Source organism: Sciurus vulgaris (genome assembly GCF_902686455.1).
Source record: "Sciurus vulgaris genome assembly, chromosome: 2".
Classification (NCBI taxonomy): domain Eukaryota; kingdom Metazoa; phylum Chordata; class Mammalia; order Rodentia; family Sciuridae; genus Sciurus; species Sciurus vulgaris.
In genome coordinates, this window is record NC_136462.1 from 3,474,552 (window position 1) to 3,491,962 (window position 17,411).

At 45.5% G+C, this 17,411-nt stretch overlaps 1 protein-coding gene across 1 annotated transcript; it reads right to left on the reverse strand.

Moving 5' to 3' along the window:
• Positions 1-3,615: 3,615 nt before the first annotated feature.
• On the reverse strand, positions 3,616-11,797 carry EIF5 (eukaryotic translation initiation factor 5). The gene is made up of 12 exons (XM_079127266.1): positions 11,645-11,797; positions 11,333-11,523; positions 10,820-11,099; positions 10,659-10,740; positions 10,203-10,375; positions 9,798-9,909; positions 8,591-8,733; positions 8,193-8,351; positions 7,517-7,678; positions 7,033-7,197; positions 6,532-6,666; positions 3,616-5,794 (listed from the first exon to the last, which is right to left on the reverse strand). The coding sequence occupies exons 3-12, from the start codon at positions 10,889-10,891 to the stop codon at positions 5,705-5,707; spliced, it is 1,293 nt and encodes a 430-aa protein (XP_078983392.1). The 5' UTR covers positions 10,892-11,099; positions 11,333-11,523; positions 11,645-11,797; the 3' UTR covers positions 3,616-5,704.
• Between the last annotated feature and the right edge of the window lie 5,614 nt (positions 11,798-17,411).

Consider the following 17,411-nt stretch of genomic DNA (forward strand, 5'->3'; position numbering starts at 1 on the left):
TTACATCATTAACCAGAGTTCAATATTTTATTTTTTTAAGGTAAAACTGACATGTAATGGAACAAAAAGAATTTTGGAGGTACTAAGAATTGAACCCAGGAATGCTTTACCATTGAGATACATCCCAGTCTTTTTATTTATTTACTCATTTGAGACAGGTCTTGCCCAGGCTGGCATCAAACTTGAAATCCTCCTGCCTCAGCTTCCCAAATCACTGGGATCATAGGCATGGCCATTGGGCCTGGCTTGAAATGAACCAAGTTTTGACAAGCACATACTCTTAGGTAACCCAAACTCCTATCAAGATAGAGAATACTGCCAGGTGGAGTGGTGCACGCCTGTAATCCCAGCAGCTCAGGAGGCTGAGAAGGGAGGATCGAGTTCAAAGCTAGCCTCAGCAAATAAAAAATAAGAAGGGCTGAGGATGTGGCTCAGTGGTATAATGCCCCCAAGTGCAATCCCTGGTACCTGCCCCCCAAAATCAGAAAAAAAAAAAAAAAAAGATAAAGAATACTGCTGTCATTACAGAATGTTTCCCTGCCCTGTCCATCAACCCCCACCCTATCCATCCACATAAGCAATCACTATTTGACATAAATAGGATCTTGTGTGTTTTTGGTAAGCTGTTTTGTGATTCATGCATTTGCGGGCGCATCAGTAGTCCCTTTTTATAGGCAATATCCCAGTTTACCAATGTCGTATAATCTGTTTATCCACTCTCCTGGTGATGGGTTTTGGATGTTTAGGGTTTGGAATACTAAGAAAAAGGCTGCTGTGACCATTCCCGTACAAGTGTTTCCAGGAACATATGCTTTCATTTCTCTTGGTTGTGGAATTCTCTAGAAGGGGGACTGTTGGTTCACGAACCAGGCATTCCCTTTGATGAGACGCTGTCAGGTGTTGTCAGACTGTAGCGTTTAGCTTTCTGGTGGTGTGGTATTTCACAGTGGTGCTTCCACGTACTTTTGCTTTACATTTTGAAAGTACTTCGTCAGGTGCATCCGAGTACAGCACTGCTATTTGTCTTTTCAGAGAGCTGGGTATTGAGCCCAAGGCCCTGGACACACTAAGCATGCACTCCACCACTGAGGTACATCCAGCTGGAACTCTCATTCCTGATGTATTGCATCTTTTATCACTTCATACGGATCTTCTTTCTTCCTAGAGATTTTTCATTAAAACCTATTTTTTTCTGAGATTCAGTTTGTGACATCATTTTTTATCCTTTTACTTTCCAACTGTGTCCTTATATTTTAAGTGATGCTCTTATAAATAGCATATTGCTAGACCTAAAAATCCAAGTTTACAAAGGCCAGGTGCAACATAGTGAGACCCCACTGCAAAAAAAAGAGGCAAGCTAATTCTCTCCCATGTTCACTCCATTATGGGTACTTAGCCACTGAACCACATCACTAGCCTTTTTTACTTTGAGACAGGGTCTCACCAAGTTGCTGAGGCTAGCTTTGAACTTGGGATCCTCATGCTTCGGTCTCCTGACTTGCCGGAATTACAAGCGTGAGTCACCATGTCCAGCTCATTTTGAAGTGTTTGGACTTGTTACTACATCTCATTCTTGTAGTCTGCAGTGTACATTAGGGTCACTCCTGTACACTGTATGGATTTAGACAAATGTGTAAAGACAGATCTATAACGGTATCTCACGGATAGTGCCACCACCCTCAAATCCTTGTGTTCCACCGTTCGCCCCTGATCTTTGCACTGTCATTTTGAGTTTTGCCTTTTCCAAAGTGCCAGGGGGCTGAAACCACAGTGCAAGAAGGCTAGACCAGCTGGTGCCTCTGGCCAGACTTATGCAGTGAGGCTCCCCATGATTCCATTATTAAATGAATCCTTGGAAAACTGTTCCCTTCTCTCAAATGACTCAGCAATTCGGGATAACTTCGCATTGTCATCAAAATAACTTGTTTAAGAGGGACTGTGGTCAGATTTGAGGACTCCAATCCTGCCAATGTCGTGACCTAACAGAAAATCCTGAGGCTTTACTTAAGACTGTCAATCTTTGGGGACCTCTCTTGGGTGCTGGCCTCTAGGAAGGTTCCCAATAGGAGACCCTGTTCACCTCTCCATCCTCACACTGCTCTCAGATAAGACAGGGCTGCCCAGGACCCAAGCTGTAAGTACACATTCATTTGGCCAGTCTCTGTCCATAGCTACTGCTGGTCAGACACACAGCACCTCTGTCCTTGTTCCCACAGCAATTTCATCTCCCTGGTACCAGAGGGATACAAATCCCTTCATGCCTACAAGGGCCTATCACCTTGCCCAAGACTCATTCCTATCTGTCAGACATGGGAATTGCTTTCACTTTGCAGAAATTAGTCAATTTTCTGTTGCTGTGACAAAATACCTGGTTATCAACTTGTCCTTTTTAGGTTTTGAGACAGGGTCTTGCTAAATTGTTCAAGTTGGTCTCAAACTTGCAATCCTGACTACCTAAATAGCTGGGATTATAGACTACACTGGTGAAAATTTTATTAATTGTCAAGACAGTGTAAAGGCCAATTTTGCATTTTGGGTTACTACAGAATGTTAGCAGATAGAACTTGGTAAGAATTATCTGCAGAGTTGTCAGGAAAACAATATAGTTTTGCTTAATTTGTTAAAAAATAAGTTGTAAGTGAACTGCAAACAAAAATTTTTATTTGGTTTTAAACACACCTCAGCTGGGCACAGTGGCACATGCCTGTAATCCCAGTGACTCAGGTTGAGGTAGGAGGATCACAAGTTGAGACTGAAGGGCTTGGGGTGTAGCTCAGTGATTAAGCACACCTGGACTCAATACCCAACACCAAGTAAACAGAACTCAGCACACTGCAGGTGACTGGTTACAGGAATCAAGACTAGAAGCAGCTCAAGGCCCAATCTCCATATCCACTCTAAGTAGGAGTACTGGATTAGAAAACACCTCCCCACCCTTTCTCAAAGATCCAAACCAGTATCTCTAGTTTGTAAAGTTCACAAGGGCCTGTTCACAAAGCAATCATCCCCCATCCCTTCATTCTTGGGATTCATGCTGTCTCCCAGTTACATATCTGAAATCTGAATTTCCTAGAAAGCACCAGATTTCAAGAAATAACTGGGTATGGCACATGCCTGTTAATTCCAGCCACTGGAGAGGCCAAGGCAGGAGGATCCAAAGGCCAGTTTGAAACTTAGGGAAACCTCAACTCATAAAACAGGGCTAGGGATGTAGATCAGAGGAAAGCACCCTTGGGTTAAATCTCCAGTTTACCACACCCCCTGCCCCACCCAAAAAAGTGCTCCAGCTTGGGCAATTTAGCAAGATCCTGCCTCAAAAAAGGGGGTTTGGCTGGGGATGTGGCCTACTAGTAGAATGTTTGCCTGGCCTATAAAGGGCCTTGGGTTTGATCCACACAATACAAAACACGGAGGCAGACTTTTGGTTTGTAGCCAACTCATGCTACAGCCAGAACCTAAGGCAAACCAATGACTCAATGAAATTTCCGATGTTTTGTGTAGGACTGATACATATCCCTACAGAGAACAAACTGCAGCAGCTCCAAGAGATTTCAAAGTTTTGATCTTATTAAAAAACCAAAAACTTAATTTTAACATCAACACAGAGACAAAACAGAATTTTAACATTGTTTTAATCAAGTAATGTAGCTGTTTGAAACAGGAAATTTTAAGACAAGTTAATAGAGCAAAGTGGATTACTCTATCAGGTTAACCTGTGAATTAAATCCAGATCATGTGAATTTAAATTCCTCTAAAGTTTGGCACCAGACTTAACACTGGCCTAAGCCCTAACCCTCTCCTTAGTGTTGAGAAGCCCCGACACGTTTCCCTTAGCATAAAAGCCACAGCTGTACAACCACCACTTCAACAGTTTGATACTGAGTGTGCTAAGTACTCTACATGGGTCACCAGCCAGCACCTCCTGTAGAATCTAGTTAGTGACAGCAAATGGGCCTTGTAGCAAAGAATTTGAAACCTAGGTTACATGAGTTTCCAAAAATCTCTTCTCTTTGGTGTGACACAGCACGTTCCCTTCAGGCATATAGCTCCTGCTTCCTCACTCACTAGACTATCAAAAGGCAGATGGAAATCTATTTCTTTTCATGTTAAGATTGTTAGGTTTTATTTCTGTAAAGTGTCAAGCTAACAAGGTTTTATTTCCATCAAATATTTGTATGCTTTCAATGTGAAAAACTTTTATATATGTCATTAAAGTCTCAGAATATGTGAGATGGGTCACAAACAAGTAAGAGCTTAATGATGTGAGCCAGTGCTCCACACAAAATTAACCACATGGACTTTGTAATGCCCGGAGTGCACCTTCTGTGGAAAGGAATAAATGCAAAGTTTTTACCTTGAAGATCACTCAAAATCAGAACTCCAATCAAGTGAGTTTCCATCAGTTAACTGCACAAGGAATTCACTTGTTTGTCCAAATCCAAGGCCCTGGATGGGCTGGTCAGACTCTGGTCACCTACACCCAATGACCATCATTCAAACTTCTTGGGAGCCCAGCTATATTCAATGTGAAGTAAAAAATATCCCTCCCAAGTCTTACACCAAAATATAGGCTGACTTAGAAATATGCCTTTACCTTGTTTCTTTTTAAATAAGACTTTTTTTGGGGAAAAAAAAAAATCCAGTTTGAAACATAGCAACACTTATTTCTGGCAAGGCAGTAACCAAATTCTAAAACAGCATAAGCTGTGTCCAAATATAAAAGGCATTAAAGAATAAACCACGATACTGAGGGGGACACACACTGAACACAGATAGAATGTCTAAACATTCAGAAATTATAATTTAAACCTTAAGGGTAAAAGCTGAAAAACCGCTCAGTTCCTGGTAGAGATTAAATGCACCTTTTCCTGTTTCCCCCAAATAAAATCAGTTTATTATTTAATCACACCTCAAAGTTTGAGTTTTCTCTTGGTACAAAGCAACCACTACATACACATTAAAATACTTATTTGTTAAAGTAATAATTTTTCCCTGGCTCATCCAACGTGCAATGCACATGACACCAATGACTACAATGTAGGGCTAGTGTACATGAACTGAAAAACCACAACTTCAAGCTTCAAAACTAGTTCTTAAAAATTATTTATAGGACACTCAGGTCATTTTTATTTCTTCAGCAAGATGTCATCTGATTATCAGTCTACCTCAGCACAAAATAATTGGATGCCAATTTGAAGGACTAAAAATTCCAAAGTACTAGATTTAACAGCTGAATAAGGTCATTACAAACAAGTTTACATTCTGCTGAAAACGCCTGAATGGTTTCAGCACCTAACAAAATCTACCAGGCTCCCAAGACCATTTCAGGTTAAACGATGGCACAACTTTTTAAAAGGAGCCAATTACTTTAGCTAAGTCATTCAGAGCCCAAAATCTGAAGAATGACCAAAATCAAATCTTTATTTTTATAACTGTATAAATGTGATCCAAATGTGTCCACCACTAGTTTTTCCAAAAGAAACATGCTATAAATAAGCAAACTACATCTGCTCACTGATGTGTGTATGGACTTCCTAGATGTCTCATTTGGCTTAATTACAGACCACTCACAGTAATAGATTTTTAGTATAAAGTGTAGCATGATGTTAAGCCATTTTAGCTTTTACACATACATGTTGCACTTCTGGCTGATAATGGAGAAAAATTTGCAGCATTACACTGTTAAGCTAGGTTGCATCCACTCTTAAATGGCGTCAATATCAATGTCATCATCCTTGTTGTCAGACTTCACAGTTTCAACTTTCGGTACACTGGCAGTCTTTGAATACACCACCTGATAAAATAAATGATTTTATTGATTGCATACCTTGACCCAATAAATCTACGATTAAAATATAAATCAAGTGGGTAACAAAGAGGAACTGCTTAAATGCAGTCATCATACTTTCTAGAATTTTATTATACAAATCCAAAAGTGCCGGGTGCAGTGGTGCATGCCTATAATCCCAATGGCTCAGGAGGCTGAGGCAGGAGGATTGAAAGTTCAAAGCCAGCCTCAGCAACAGTGAGGGGCTAAGCAACTCAGTGAGACCCTGTCTCTAAATAAAATACAAAATAGGGCTGGGGATATGGCTCAGTGGTCAAGTACCACAGTTCAATCACCGGTACCAAAACAAACAAAAAAAAAACCCCAAGCTACCTAACAGGATCTCTACAACCTAATGGTATTTTGTTACTTTTTATAGATGGTCATTGAAGATAGATTTCCATTGCACTATTGAAAGGCTGTATTTTCTTTTTTTAAAGGCTGTTTCTTAAAAAAATTTTTTCCTTAGTTGTAGATGGACACAATATCTGTTTTATTTATTTTTATGTGGTGCTGAGGATCAAACCTAGTGCCTCACATGTAAGCGTGCTAAAACTGAGCTACAACCCCAACCCCTGCAAGGCTGTATTTTATCTATCTTTAATTTTAAATTTGGAATCACCCCTAATTTTATATCACCATTCACAAACCCACTCTCAACCCCCACTACCAACACTGCACTCAGCAAATTCTCCAGTGTTTACCTCAATGTTCTCATCTTCATCTTCTTCTTCACCACCAGAAGATTCTTCCTCTGCCTCCTTCAACCACTTTATAAATGGTTCCGCTTTGACACGAATCTCTTTGGCAAGTTCTTTTGAGACATATTTCTTAGAGGCCTAAAAAAATTCAGTACAACTTTCTTAGCAAAGACTTCCTCAAACTTGCAATCCTCTTGCCTTAGCCTCCCAAGTTGCTGGGATTACAGGTGTGTGCTACCATACCTAGTATCACACCATAATTTTGAATCCTCAACAGAATATGTATGCGTATTTGGCAAACAAACTCTAAGCAATTTCTGCTGTTGCAACCATGAAGCTGACATTATGGAAATCACCAGTTAAGTTACATCAGAGGAGCACAGGGGATTACACTTTAATGCAGACAACAAATTATGTAGTAATTACTAATTCACACACAAAGGACTTCACTGAATGATTTTTTTCAAGTTTTGAACCAGAATAGATCATTTTGGCATTCCTCACCTTTTCCGACCAGCTGATGATGACCTCCTCTTCTAAAAGGTCTGCATCATACATCTCCTTTAAGATATGTGGAATCTTGGAAAGGAGCTGAGCTTGATGCATTGCCACCACACACTCCAAACCATGAAGAAGGTATCGCTGAGCTTTTTTGTTATTGTGACAAAACTGCAAACAGATACTTGGCATTAACAAACTTTTTCACATGGTCTGAACTGACAATTCTAGTACCCAAATATATTCATTTCTGTAAGACTGCTTTTTAAGGTATGGCCCATAAAATAGTGATTCAAAAAAGTCAAAACACAAATATCCCTACATTACTCTCTACATGCAAAGCCAAATGCAGCATATACAGATGTGCACAGGCTTATAAAATTACCTCCTCTTTCAGGATGACAAAAAAATGAGCAAGAGGGATTAAAGTAACAGTCCCAGGATGATACACTGCAATTTCATGTATGAGCCCAAAAAACAATTCGCTTACTCTTAAGAAATGGCGCCTGTATTTCTTAATTTGTTCTCTAATCTTCTCATTAAAAAGAACTTCAGTTAGAACAAGAGGGCCCATGGCTTTTACATCCAGCCTTTCTGCTTCTGCAACAATTTCTTTGTCTGATGAGTCAATGATACCCTCTTCTTTCTTTTTCTGCAAATAAAAGGAAAACAATTCAGTGAAATGCAGGCATATTTTTCACTAGACTCACAGTTAAGGCGACTGGTTGTGGCTCAGTAGTAGAGAACTTGCCCAGCACATGTGAGGCACTGAGTTCGATCCTTAACACCACATAAAAACAAAAAAAAAATAAAGGTACCGGGTCTGCCTACAACTTGACAAATGGGGGAAAAAAAAAAAAGAGGCCAACGAAGGTATTTTACCTATCTACAACTTAAAAAAAAAAAAAGTTACCAGGTTAGTCCCTGTTCTTTCTTCTACCTAATTTGCTTTCTAAATGATACAAAATCAGTAGTGACATACAGTTGCCAATGACCCTCCAAAAGCTTCCTGAATGAAGAAACAGAAAATGTGAAAATAAGCCTTACATTACTTAAAAGTTACCATAGAAGTTATTTTTCAATTACCCAAGTGAAAGAAATAAATACCTTAAAAAGTACAAAGGCTGGGCTGAAGATTAGCTGCACATCAAGCAAATGTTTTTTACCTTAACGAAATCAAACAGGATATTGACACGCTCCTCTACAGTTCTTTCCAAATCATCACTGAGTGTTAGAACTTTTGCATGGTCACTAATTTCATCCATTCTACGCCTTTGAGCTTCCTCAGTTGTATCCTCTCCCCAATCATCATCCTCCTCTTCTTCCTGTTTACAAAAATCAAGATGCTTAAAGGTACTTTTTAAAAAACAAAAATACTTCAGATTCGCCAAGCTTATTTCCCACCGAAATACACATTTATCTTAAGCAACCAGAAACACTCGGAATCCAAAATACTGTTCTAACATTGCACTGAAGGCTAGTTCATCATTTCTGCCCCCTTCAACTAAATGCCAGCTACTTCACACAACTGGAGTGCCCGCTTGGCTCTCAAGCCTGCACTCACCACAGCATGTGGAGGAGGACTGATTTCATTTGGTGGTGGTGGTGGTGGTGTCTCACTGCTGGATACAGAACCATTCTCCTTGTCTTTGCCCTTTCTATTTTTCTTTTCCTTTTCTTTCTTTCCTGTACCACTGTCACTATTCTCTATAAGGAAAAACGAAGGAAATAAGTTTAGTTCTGCCAGGCACAGTGATACATGCCTACAATCTCAGCAAATCAGGAGACTAACCCTCCCTCAAGAAAATAAAACAAAAATAAAAAGGGCTGAGGGGATAGCTCAGTGTTAAAGTACCCAAGTTTAATCCCCATTATTGGAAGGAAAAAAAGGCCTACAGTGCATCTTATCTTCCTGTTCATCAGATCATCTAAAAATCATGCCCGCCTATTGATTCCCTCAGAAAATACAAGATACCACTACAGATCAAACCCATCTACTGTATTTCATAGCTAACAAACTCAGGCAAAGAATGGAGACACACAAAATATTAGGGGTATTAGATCAAGATTCAAAGGTCAGCGTGTCTGATGCCTCAAGTGACTAGGTTAGTCAAAAGCTGGACCTCCTCCTTGGTGCAATGGCACACACCTGCAATTCAGCAACTCAGGAAGTTGAGGCCAGTCTCAGCAAATCAGCAAAACCCTGTCACCTGGATTCAACCCCCAGTACCAAAAAACACAAAAAATGTTGGGCCTAACCAACTTGAACAGGCCTATCTCAATCTGGCTTTTACCCAAAACAACTCAGAACACTGTTTAAGCCTATATAACGGCTTTTCTCACGGAAGAGAACACCGGAATAGGTTAGACTTTCTTGCTATAGCAAGCTCAAATTGTGTCAGACAGTTTCAATAATCTGCCACAGAGTGTTGCTTGCAAAGTTCTAAGATCACTTAAGCTTAACAAGACAAGACCCAATTACAAACAGTACCAAAGAAGATGATGCTTCCCCACCGTTTTACATCAACTGTTTCTTCCATTCTAGGATGATCTGTCTTAAAAACTGATGGGGCGGTATTTTTTTTTTTTTTTAATTAGCAGTCTCTCCTCACCTTTAATACTGTACAACAGTACAACTTCCAAGGAAGTCTCACAGTCAACAAAATACAACACAAGGACTAAAAATTCCTTATACTCTGGTTTTATAACAAGAAGAACTTTCCACTTTTGTTACCAACAATTATTGCTTTAAGCTCATCATGAAGACTTACCAGGTGGGTTTTTGAGAATGAATGTACAGAGTTTATGATGTGTGTCAAGCATGCCTCGGTAGCCACAGGCTTTACAAGAATTACCTATTGTTTGCTTCTTTGGATTGACATGCTGCCAAAAGAGTAAAAAACAGGTATGTCACCCACAATGTAAGATGAAAATTGTAAGTGAATTTTTGGAACAAACTGGAAATATCTAGACATCTAAAACACTACTTTTACTTTTTTCTTTCAAATAGTGACCTACTGAAAAGTATAACATTACCAAAACACAAGGTTTTGTGTTTTACTTACAATTAAATCTGCTGTATCTTCTCAGGAACATGGTTTAGTTTTAGCACAGAAAGAATCACAAAATCAGGTACTTCCTTCTCTTTTTTCCATAAAACCCTTAATGGCACTCACCAATTCTGTTTCAGGATTCTCACACTCAGGACAGAGAACAAATTTTTTAATGAATCCATCCAACATGTCTTGCAGCTTATTCGCCTCATGAGATCCATTGACAATGTAACGGTCATTCTTAACATCAAACTGGGTCTGTGCTCCCAGCTCACAACCAAAATATTTGGTGGGATCTAAGTCAAAAAAAGAAAAACTTGATCACATAAGGAACTGAATAAATCTCTGCCTACGTACCCACCTTGATTCAAGAACCACCACTAGGCTTTAAAATTATGGGGTTCAGGAAACGTGTGGCCTAGGCAGCTTGGTGAACTTAGGGCAACCCCTTAAGTTGGTTTAAAGTCCGAGGCTCCTCAGTTAACCCTTAACCTAATTAGCACTCAACTCGGGCAAGCCCTGCAGTTCAGACCGTCCCGTCACATCCCTCCTCGGGCTTCTCCAGGAAGCTTTACTTACACGTTGGAGGCCGATTAAGCGCCTTTGCAACGTCAACCATGTTGACTATGACTGTCTTGATTCCATTTCCTTTGCCCTCAACCTAAAGGAAACAAGAATTTCAGTTTTGCGCGGTCGTCCCTGCGGAACGCAGCCTTCCAACCCGCGGGGCCCGGCACTACCTTGGCAATCAGACGGGGCATCTTGTAGCGATAGAACTGGTCTGACACGCTGCGGTTGACGTTGACAGACATTTTGGCTTATTAGTGGCTTTATCAATAAGGTGAAGAGATCTTTGATTGCAACTTTTTGGTATCTTCTGTCTGGAGAAGAAGGGATGACATAAACGACTGCAAGAGTTCTCGGTCTCTGACATGAAAAAATTTTCGCCGCTGAGGCTGTAAGCTCCTTGCTTGTACGCTATGTTTCCCCAATACAGGTACCAATGGCTGCGCAACAGCTCTGCAAGAGAAGAGGGGCGACACGCCCCGCGGTTCAGCATCGCCGGGGCCGCCCGCAGCGCGGCCTCCGGGCGGCGGGGACGAGGCGGCCGCGGCCCCGCCGCCCGCGCGCGCTGACTCACCGCGCCGGCGCGCGCGCCCCCGAGCGGCCCCCCCAAACTGCGCCACACGCGCGCGGGTCACGCGGCCGCGCCGCCATCTTGCCGCCGCCATGGCCTGCCGCCCGCGACTCACCGTTTTCGTCAAATAAAGACATAAACCCAACGCGGCTCGCCCGGGACTGGGAGGAAGAGGCGCTGGAAACCGGGTCCGGAGCGGCGGGGCGGGCGAGCGGAGGGGCGGCCGGGCAGGTGCCGCCGCCGAGCAGCGGGAGGGGCTGTCCCAGCGACGTCCGCGTCCACACCGGCAGCGCCGAGCCTGGCGACCTGGCGGGGACACGGCCGTGAGCCGCGGGCGGCCGGGCGGCGCCTGCCCCGCCGGCGGCCCGCGGGTGGAGGGGCGGGAGCGCTGGGCAGGGGCGCGGGCCGCCGCCCCCCGTGGACTCACCTCTGGAATGTTCTCGCTCTGACTGAACAACGCCGCCGCCGCGCTCAAGCTACCCTCGGCCCCGGCGCCCGCCCCCCGCGGCGGGCCGCACTGCCCATTGGCCGGAGGCCCGCCCGAGCTCGCTCGTCATTGGCCTTCAGGCCGCGTCAATCGCGCCTTTCCCCGCCCCCCGCTTCCTGGGGCTCCACTCGCGGCCGCGGCCCGCCCCCGGCCCGGGGCCCGGCTTCCTTCTCTTCCCCTCCCCCGTCCTTCCCATAGGTCTTCGCGGTCTCGCGAGAGCGGGGCCGCGCTGGTCGGTTCGGGGGCTCCTGGAAAATGGCGGTTGCCCCCTCCCCCGCCGGGCGGGGCTCCGCCGCGGCGTCGGGGTGACTCCGAGCCGCGCGAGACCGGCGCGTTAGCAGCCGCCTCCGAGGCAGCGTTCTTCCCGGGCGGACCGCCGTCGGAGCGCGCGGCTCGTCCCTGCCCCCGGCGCCCCGGGCCGCTTGCCCTCCCCGGCCCTGTTGTCCCGGTGCTGCCGCTGCCCCGGGCGTAGGTGGCGTGTTCGGAGGGAGACGGGCGCCTACTGCCCCGGCCGGGACTCGGCGTGGCCGCGCACTCCCCGCGGTCGCGGCTCCCTGTTTTCCCAAGGGAACACGGCGACTTAGCGGTGGAGTCTGCGCCCTGCCTAGCCGGCTGGGTGCTCCGCGGCGCTGGCCCCAAGTGACCGCCACGTCGGGCCTCCCAGTGCGCGGCCCTGCCCGCCTTATCGGCTGCGAGCCGTGGCCCCGGGCAGGTGCTGGCGATGAGAGTCCATCCTGCGTTTGACAAGGATTTCTGTTTAGGAAGACCCTCTAACGTTTCAGCTCGTAGAAACTCTCCCATTCTTTCAGAAACTTGGGTTTTGCCTGAAAGTTTCACTCGAGACTTAAAATCGCACCCGCGTCCACCCTGAACCTCGCAGACCCCCCGGGGAGACAGGGTCCCTGCCAACCGCTCGCTGCGGCCTCCGGGTCCGCCCGCGCGTGGTCTCCCGGAGGGGTGGAACGGCAGGGCTGCCCTTTGTTCTGGACCAGTCAAGTTTGCAGGAAGGTTAGAATTGAAAGATTTGTTGATTTCTCTCAAAATTACTCTCGTATGATTTGAAAGCTTTGTAAGCCGTTTAAAAATTGACAGTGTCAGAATAAATCAAAGATGATGCAGCATTGAGAAGTGATTTGTGTCCTTTCCTGCAGGGGCTTTTGTTACAATCACGCTGTGCGCATCGGTCTGTAATTGTTCAATTGAATGCATAGGGCTTTATGGGTACCAGGGCTCCCACAGGCGAACTCAGAGGTAGAGCCCAGACTCGCTGCTTCCGTTTCACTGTGGAGCATGACTGTGCAGTATTGAAACAGATTTGAGTTTATGCTTGGCTGCACACGAATGACATTATTTTAGAAACTTGGAAAATACGTGTGTGAAGCTAGTCTGGAGCAGAACTTGTTTCAGAGCAGAGGTTTTTAAATAAATTCAAAGTGATTAATTTTTTGTATGTTTCATTTCATTTATTAACTTTTTTTTTTTTTTTTTTTTTTTGTTACTGGAGATTGAACCCAGAGGTACTTAATCCTGAACCACATCCCAGACCCTTTTTATTTTTTTTATTTTGAGATAAGATAGGATCCCCATAAATTGTTAAGTGCCTCCCTAAGTAGCTGAAGCTGGCCCAGAACTTGTGATCCTCCTGCCTCAGCCTTCCCAGTCATTGGGAATACAGGCATGTATCACCACATTCACATAAATTTGTACTAATTTTAACTTTCATTTTTAGTATATGTTTCACTAGTGCATATGAAGTCCTGGACAGCTTTTAAAAATTACTCTTAATATTTCATTTGTCGAATGCTTATAATATCCTGGAAATTTGTTGTCCTTTGAATACATTCTTGTTTACTTCCTGGTCTCTCTTAGGAATTTGTATTTCCATTTCACAAATGAGCAGACTGAGACTTGGAAATAATTAAGCCACTTGCCTTAGATCATATTCCTAGTAAGTGGCAGAGCTAGGATTGAACCCAGATCTCCCTGATTCCAAAGCCTCTTCCCTTAACCATTAGGTGGCATAGCATCTCCAATTAAATATAAGCATAAATACAGCCAGGAAGTTTACATGCGTAATCTCACATAATTCACTAATGATCCTGTGAGGGGGTGTTGTTATGCCCATATTTTACAGATGAGGACAGAGACTCAGGAAGGTTAAGCAATTTTACCCAGTTGCCTGTCTAATAAATGGTGCACAGTGTTTGAACTCCAGCTTGTTTGATGCCAAGCTCATTGCACAGTTCCGCATCACTTTTCTGTCCCACCTCATTTGGCTGCCATATTTCCTCAATCAGGTGCTCACAGGTTAAATAATGGATACTTATGAAATCCTTGTCACATTCGTGCATGAACAGTGCATTTCAGCACATGCCTTGGATGGTAGGCGTGAATAACTGCCAGAAAGGTAGTCTACGGGCCCTCTGGTTTTTCCAAGTTGGTGTCTGCTGAGTGTGGATTAGTCCTCTTGAGCAAGGTCAGTTCTTTGTGGACCAAGAACCTTGTGTTTCTGAGTGGTGAGCCATTGAGGTGACTGAGATAGTGCCCACTGTGAGAAGTCATCTGGTTGGTCAGCTGGCTCCCCTCTGTGACATCCAGCATTTAAGGCCTCCCGTGTCTGGTTACTTAAGTTCCTATCTCCCCTGCTTGTGGACAAGCTATAGGATATAACCTCATTTTCCTTCTGGCCCTAGCCAGTCCCTGTGGCGTGCATAAAGCAGACCTTCCGAGCTGCTGGGAGGGAATAGACGGTGAGTATGGAACATTGGCTGACCTCGGGGCTGGTGGCCTAGGTTGTGGTCATCTAATGCCCCCTCATCCATAAATGTCTGTGCTAGGCAACAAGGACACAGGCCCCCAGCACAGGCCCTGCCAGAAGGTCACTTTTCAACTAGTGGAGGCTGTGCCAGCCTGGTGGACACCCACTGAAGCTTGCCGTCCTCCCTGAAGCCTAGGAAGGACCCTCTGGGCAGGATGCCCCCAGCCTCTGTGACAGCCCACCCTCCACCACCCCTACTCCGCAGCCCAGGCAATCATGGTACTTTTTGTGGTTGCCTGTTCTCTTGTCTGTCTCCCTTACTAGGCCAGGCAGCTTGAGGTTAGGGGACTTGTCCTCAAGGAGAACAAAGGAATCCAAACTTTTGCCAAGGAATATGGGCCTTCAAAGGCAGGAAGAGGTGTCTGGGGGGAAGATGAAGGTGTCCAGGTGAGGAATCAGTGGAGGCTGATGTAGTGTGTCCCTCATCCTAGGTATAGTCTGTGACCATGCCAGAGTCTATCTTGTTGCCATTCCTGGAAAGAAAAAAGTGCAATATAGTGGTGGAGCCTGCCTACATGTGCCCGCCCCTGGCCCAGTAGGTGATGGGGGTGTGGGGGGAGGCTGGCTCTGCTCCTGGACTTGTTTGGTTGCTGGCACCTGGAAGCCACACATAGCACTGGGCACAGGATAGCATTCTACTCTGGTGCTTCTTGCTTGCTTCTGGTGTGCAGCCACTGTACTGGATCCCTGCCTGTGTGATTCTGTGGCCACAGAGAAGGCGTCACTGTGGGAATGCATGACATGCATACTGCAGGTGTTGGCCCAGGGCTGGCTTCTGCCTGAGACCCTGGAGCACCTGCTTTGGATCCTGGCAGCCATTGGCAGACCTCTGCGGGAGCCTCCCACGTACCCCTCCTCTCAGACTCTGTCCTCTTAAGTTGTGAATCGGAGAGTTTGTCCATCCAGGTGAACCTTCCACTGCTGGCCGGCAAGTGAGCCCTGATCCCTGATGGTCTGTGGGGAGTGGGCCCTGTCTGGTCAGCTTCTCAGTGCTGAGTCACCTGCTGCCTGGTTGAGTGTCAATCAGGTCAGTTCTTATAAGTACAGATATTGGTGGCTGTGTTCAGGCTCTACATCCTTTAAAGAAATACCCTACTTCCCTGCATGTGGCCTGGTTCCCCTGGCGCAGAAGTTCTCAGACATGAGCATCTGAACCCTGGCTTGTTAAGACACATTGTGGGGCCAGATTAGAGTTGGGGCTTAGATTTCCAACAAATTCCCAGGGATTGAGGTTGTGGACCCTTGAGCTGCACCCTGCTCGAAAGCCAGGGGTCTGTGACTTTGGAACCCAGGTGACCTTCCGGCCCTCAGCACGATGCTCTCAGCAGTTCCTTTTGTGATTCATGCCATCTGTCTGTGGATGGAAATGAGCAAGATTTCAGCCCCGTGTGTGTGTGGGGGGGGGCGCACCGGGGGCGGGCACTGGTGATTCAGCGAGCCGACTGTCCTGTGTGGGCTCTGGTGTCCTGACTCCCAGCTTTTTAAGCTCACCACTTAGGGACCTGTTATCCTGCTCGGTGCCTCCAGGTTCTTGAAGGTCACTTCTCTTGCCTTAGTTGGTTCAACTGCTTGAAGGCTCTTTTTCAGTCAGGTCAGAGGGGAGGCAGGCTATAGGCACCAGTGCAGGAGGGGAGACAGGCTGTGCACGCGGCCTGGACGCACACTACGTCACGTGTGGGTCTCCAGAGCTGTGAGGGTGCATTTTCCCCTCTGCTGCGAGTTTCATCCTTTGGCCACCGTGAGTCCTGCCCAGGGCTGCGTCACATGTTGGAGATGCAGCGGGCCTCCCAGGGTGTAGTTTCTGCTACTAGGTTTATTTTGATTGTAAGCCAACAATTAAAAACTTAGATTTCCCATAAAAACCCAGATTTATGACTTCTTGGGAAATTGGAAGCCCTGGCATGCTGGGCTGTATCTCATGAAGTAGCTTTTCTAGAAGTCTAGTCTTGGCCAGCCTCAGAGCCGCAGGAGGAGCCTGAGCGCTCATGGAGGTGAACCGCTGCCCCCATCCAGCTGTGCAGCACACCCACTCCTGCCCCTTCACTCACTGCTTTTAACCTCACTTCTGTGTTCATCTTCACTCTTCCATCCATTCATTAATTCAACCAATGTATATCACATGCCCTCTGTGTGTCTGCACTAGGGAATTTGAACACTGAGCACATTGTGTGTTAGTCTGTGTTCCGTTAGTATAAAGAAATACTTTGGCAGGCTAACTTCATCTTTTTTGTTTTTGTTTTATTGTATATTTTTATTATTATTATTATTTTGGTACCACGGATTGAACCCAGGGGCACTTAACCACCAAGCCACATCCCCAGCCCTTTAAAATATTTTATTAGAGACAGGGTCTTGCTGAGTTCCTCAGGGCCTCACTAATTTGCTGAGGCTGGGTTTGAACACGGGATCCTCCTGCCTCAGCCTCCCGAGTTGCTGGATTACAGGCATGCGGTACCTTGCCGGGTGGCAGGCTAACTTTATGAAGAGGAGAAGTCTGTTTAACTCATAGTGTTGGAGGCTCCATTGGTTGGGCCTCTGGAGAGGTTCACACGGCATGGTGGGAGGCCGTGTGAGAGATGCCATGTGGTGGGAGTAAGTGGCCCCTTGAAATAGGCAACCCCAGTAAGTCTGAGGTCCATAACCCCTCTTGTAGGCATGACCCCAGTTGACTTAGGGCCTCCCACTAGGCTTCACTCTGAAAAGTTCACCACGTCTAACTGCCACACTGAGGACCAGGCCTCCAACACGTGAATCATCTTTGAGGGACATTTAAACCACATCCAAACCATAGCACATGGTTTTAGTTTCCAGGGCTGCTGTACCAGAGCTCTGCAAACTGCATGGCTTCAAACAACAGAAATTAATTTTCTCATAGTTCTGGGGCCAGAA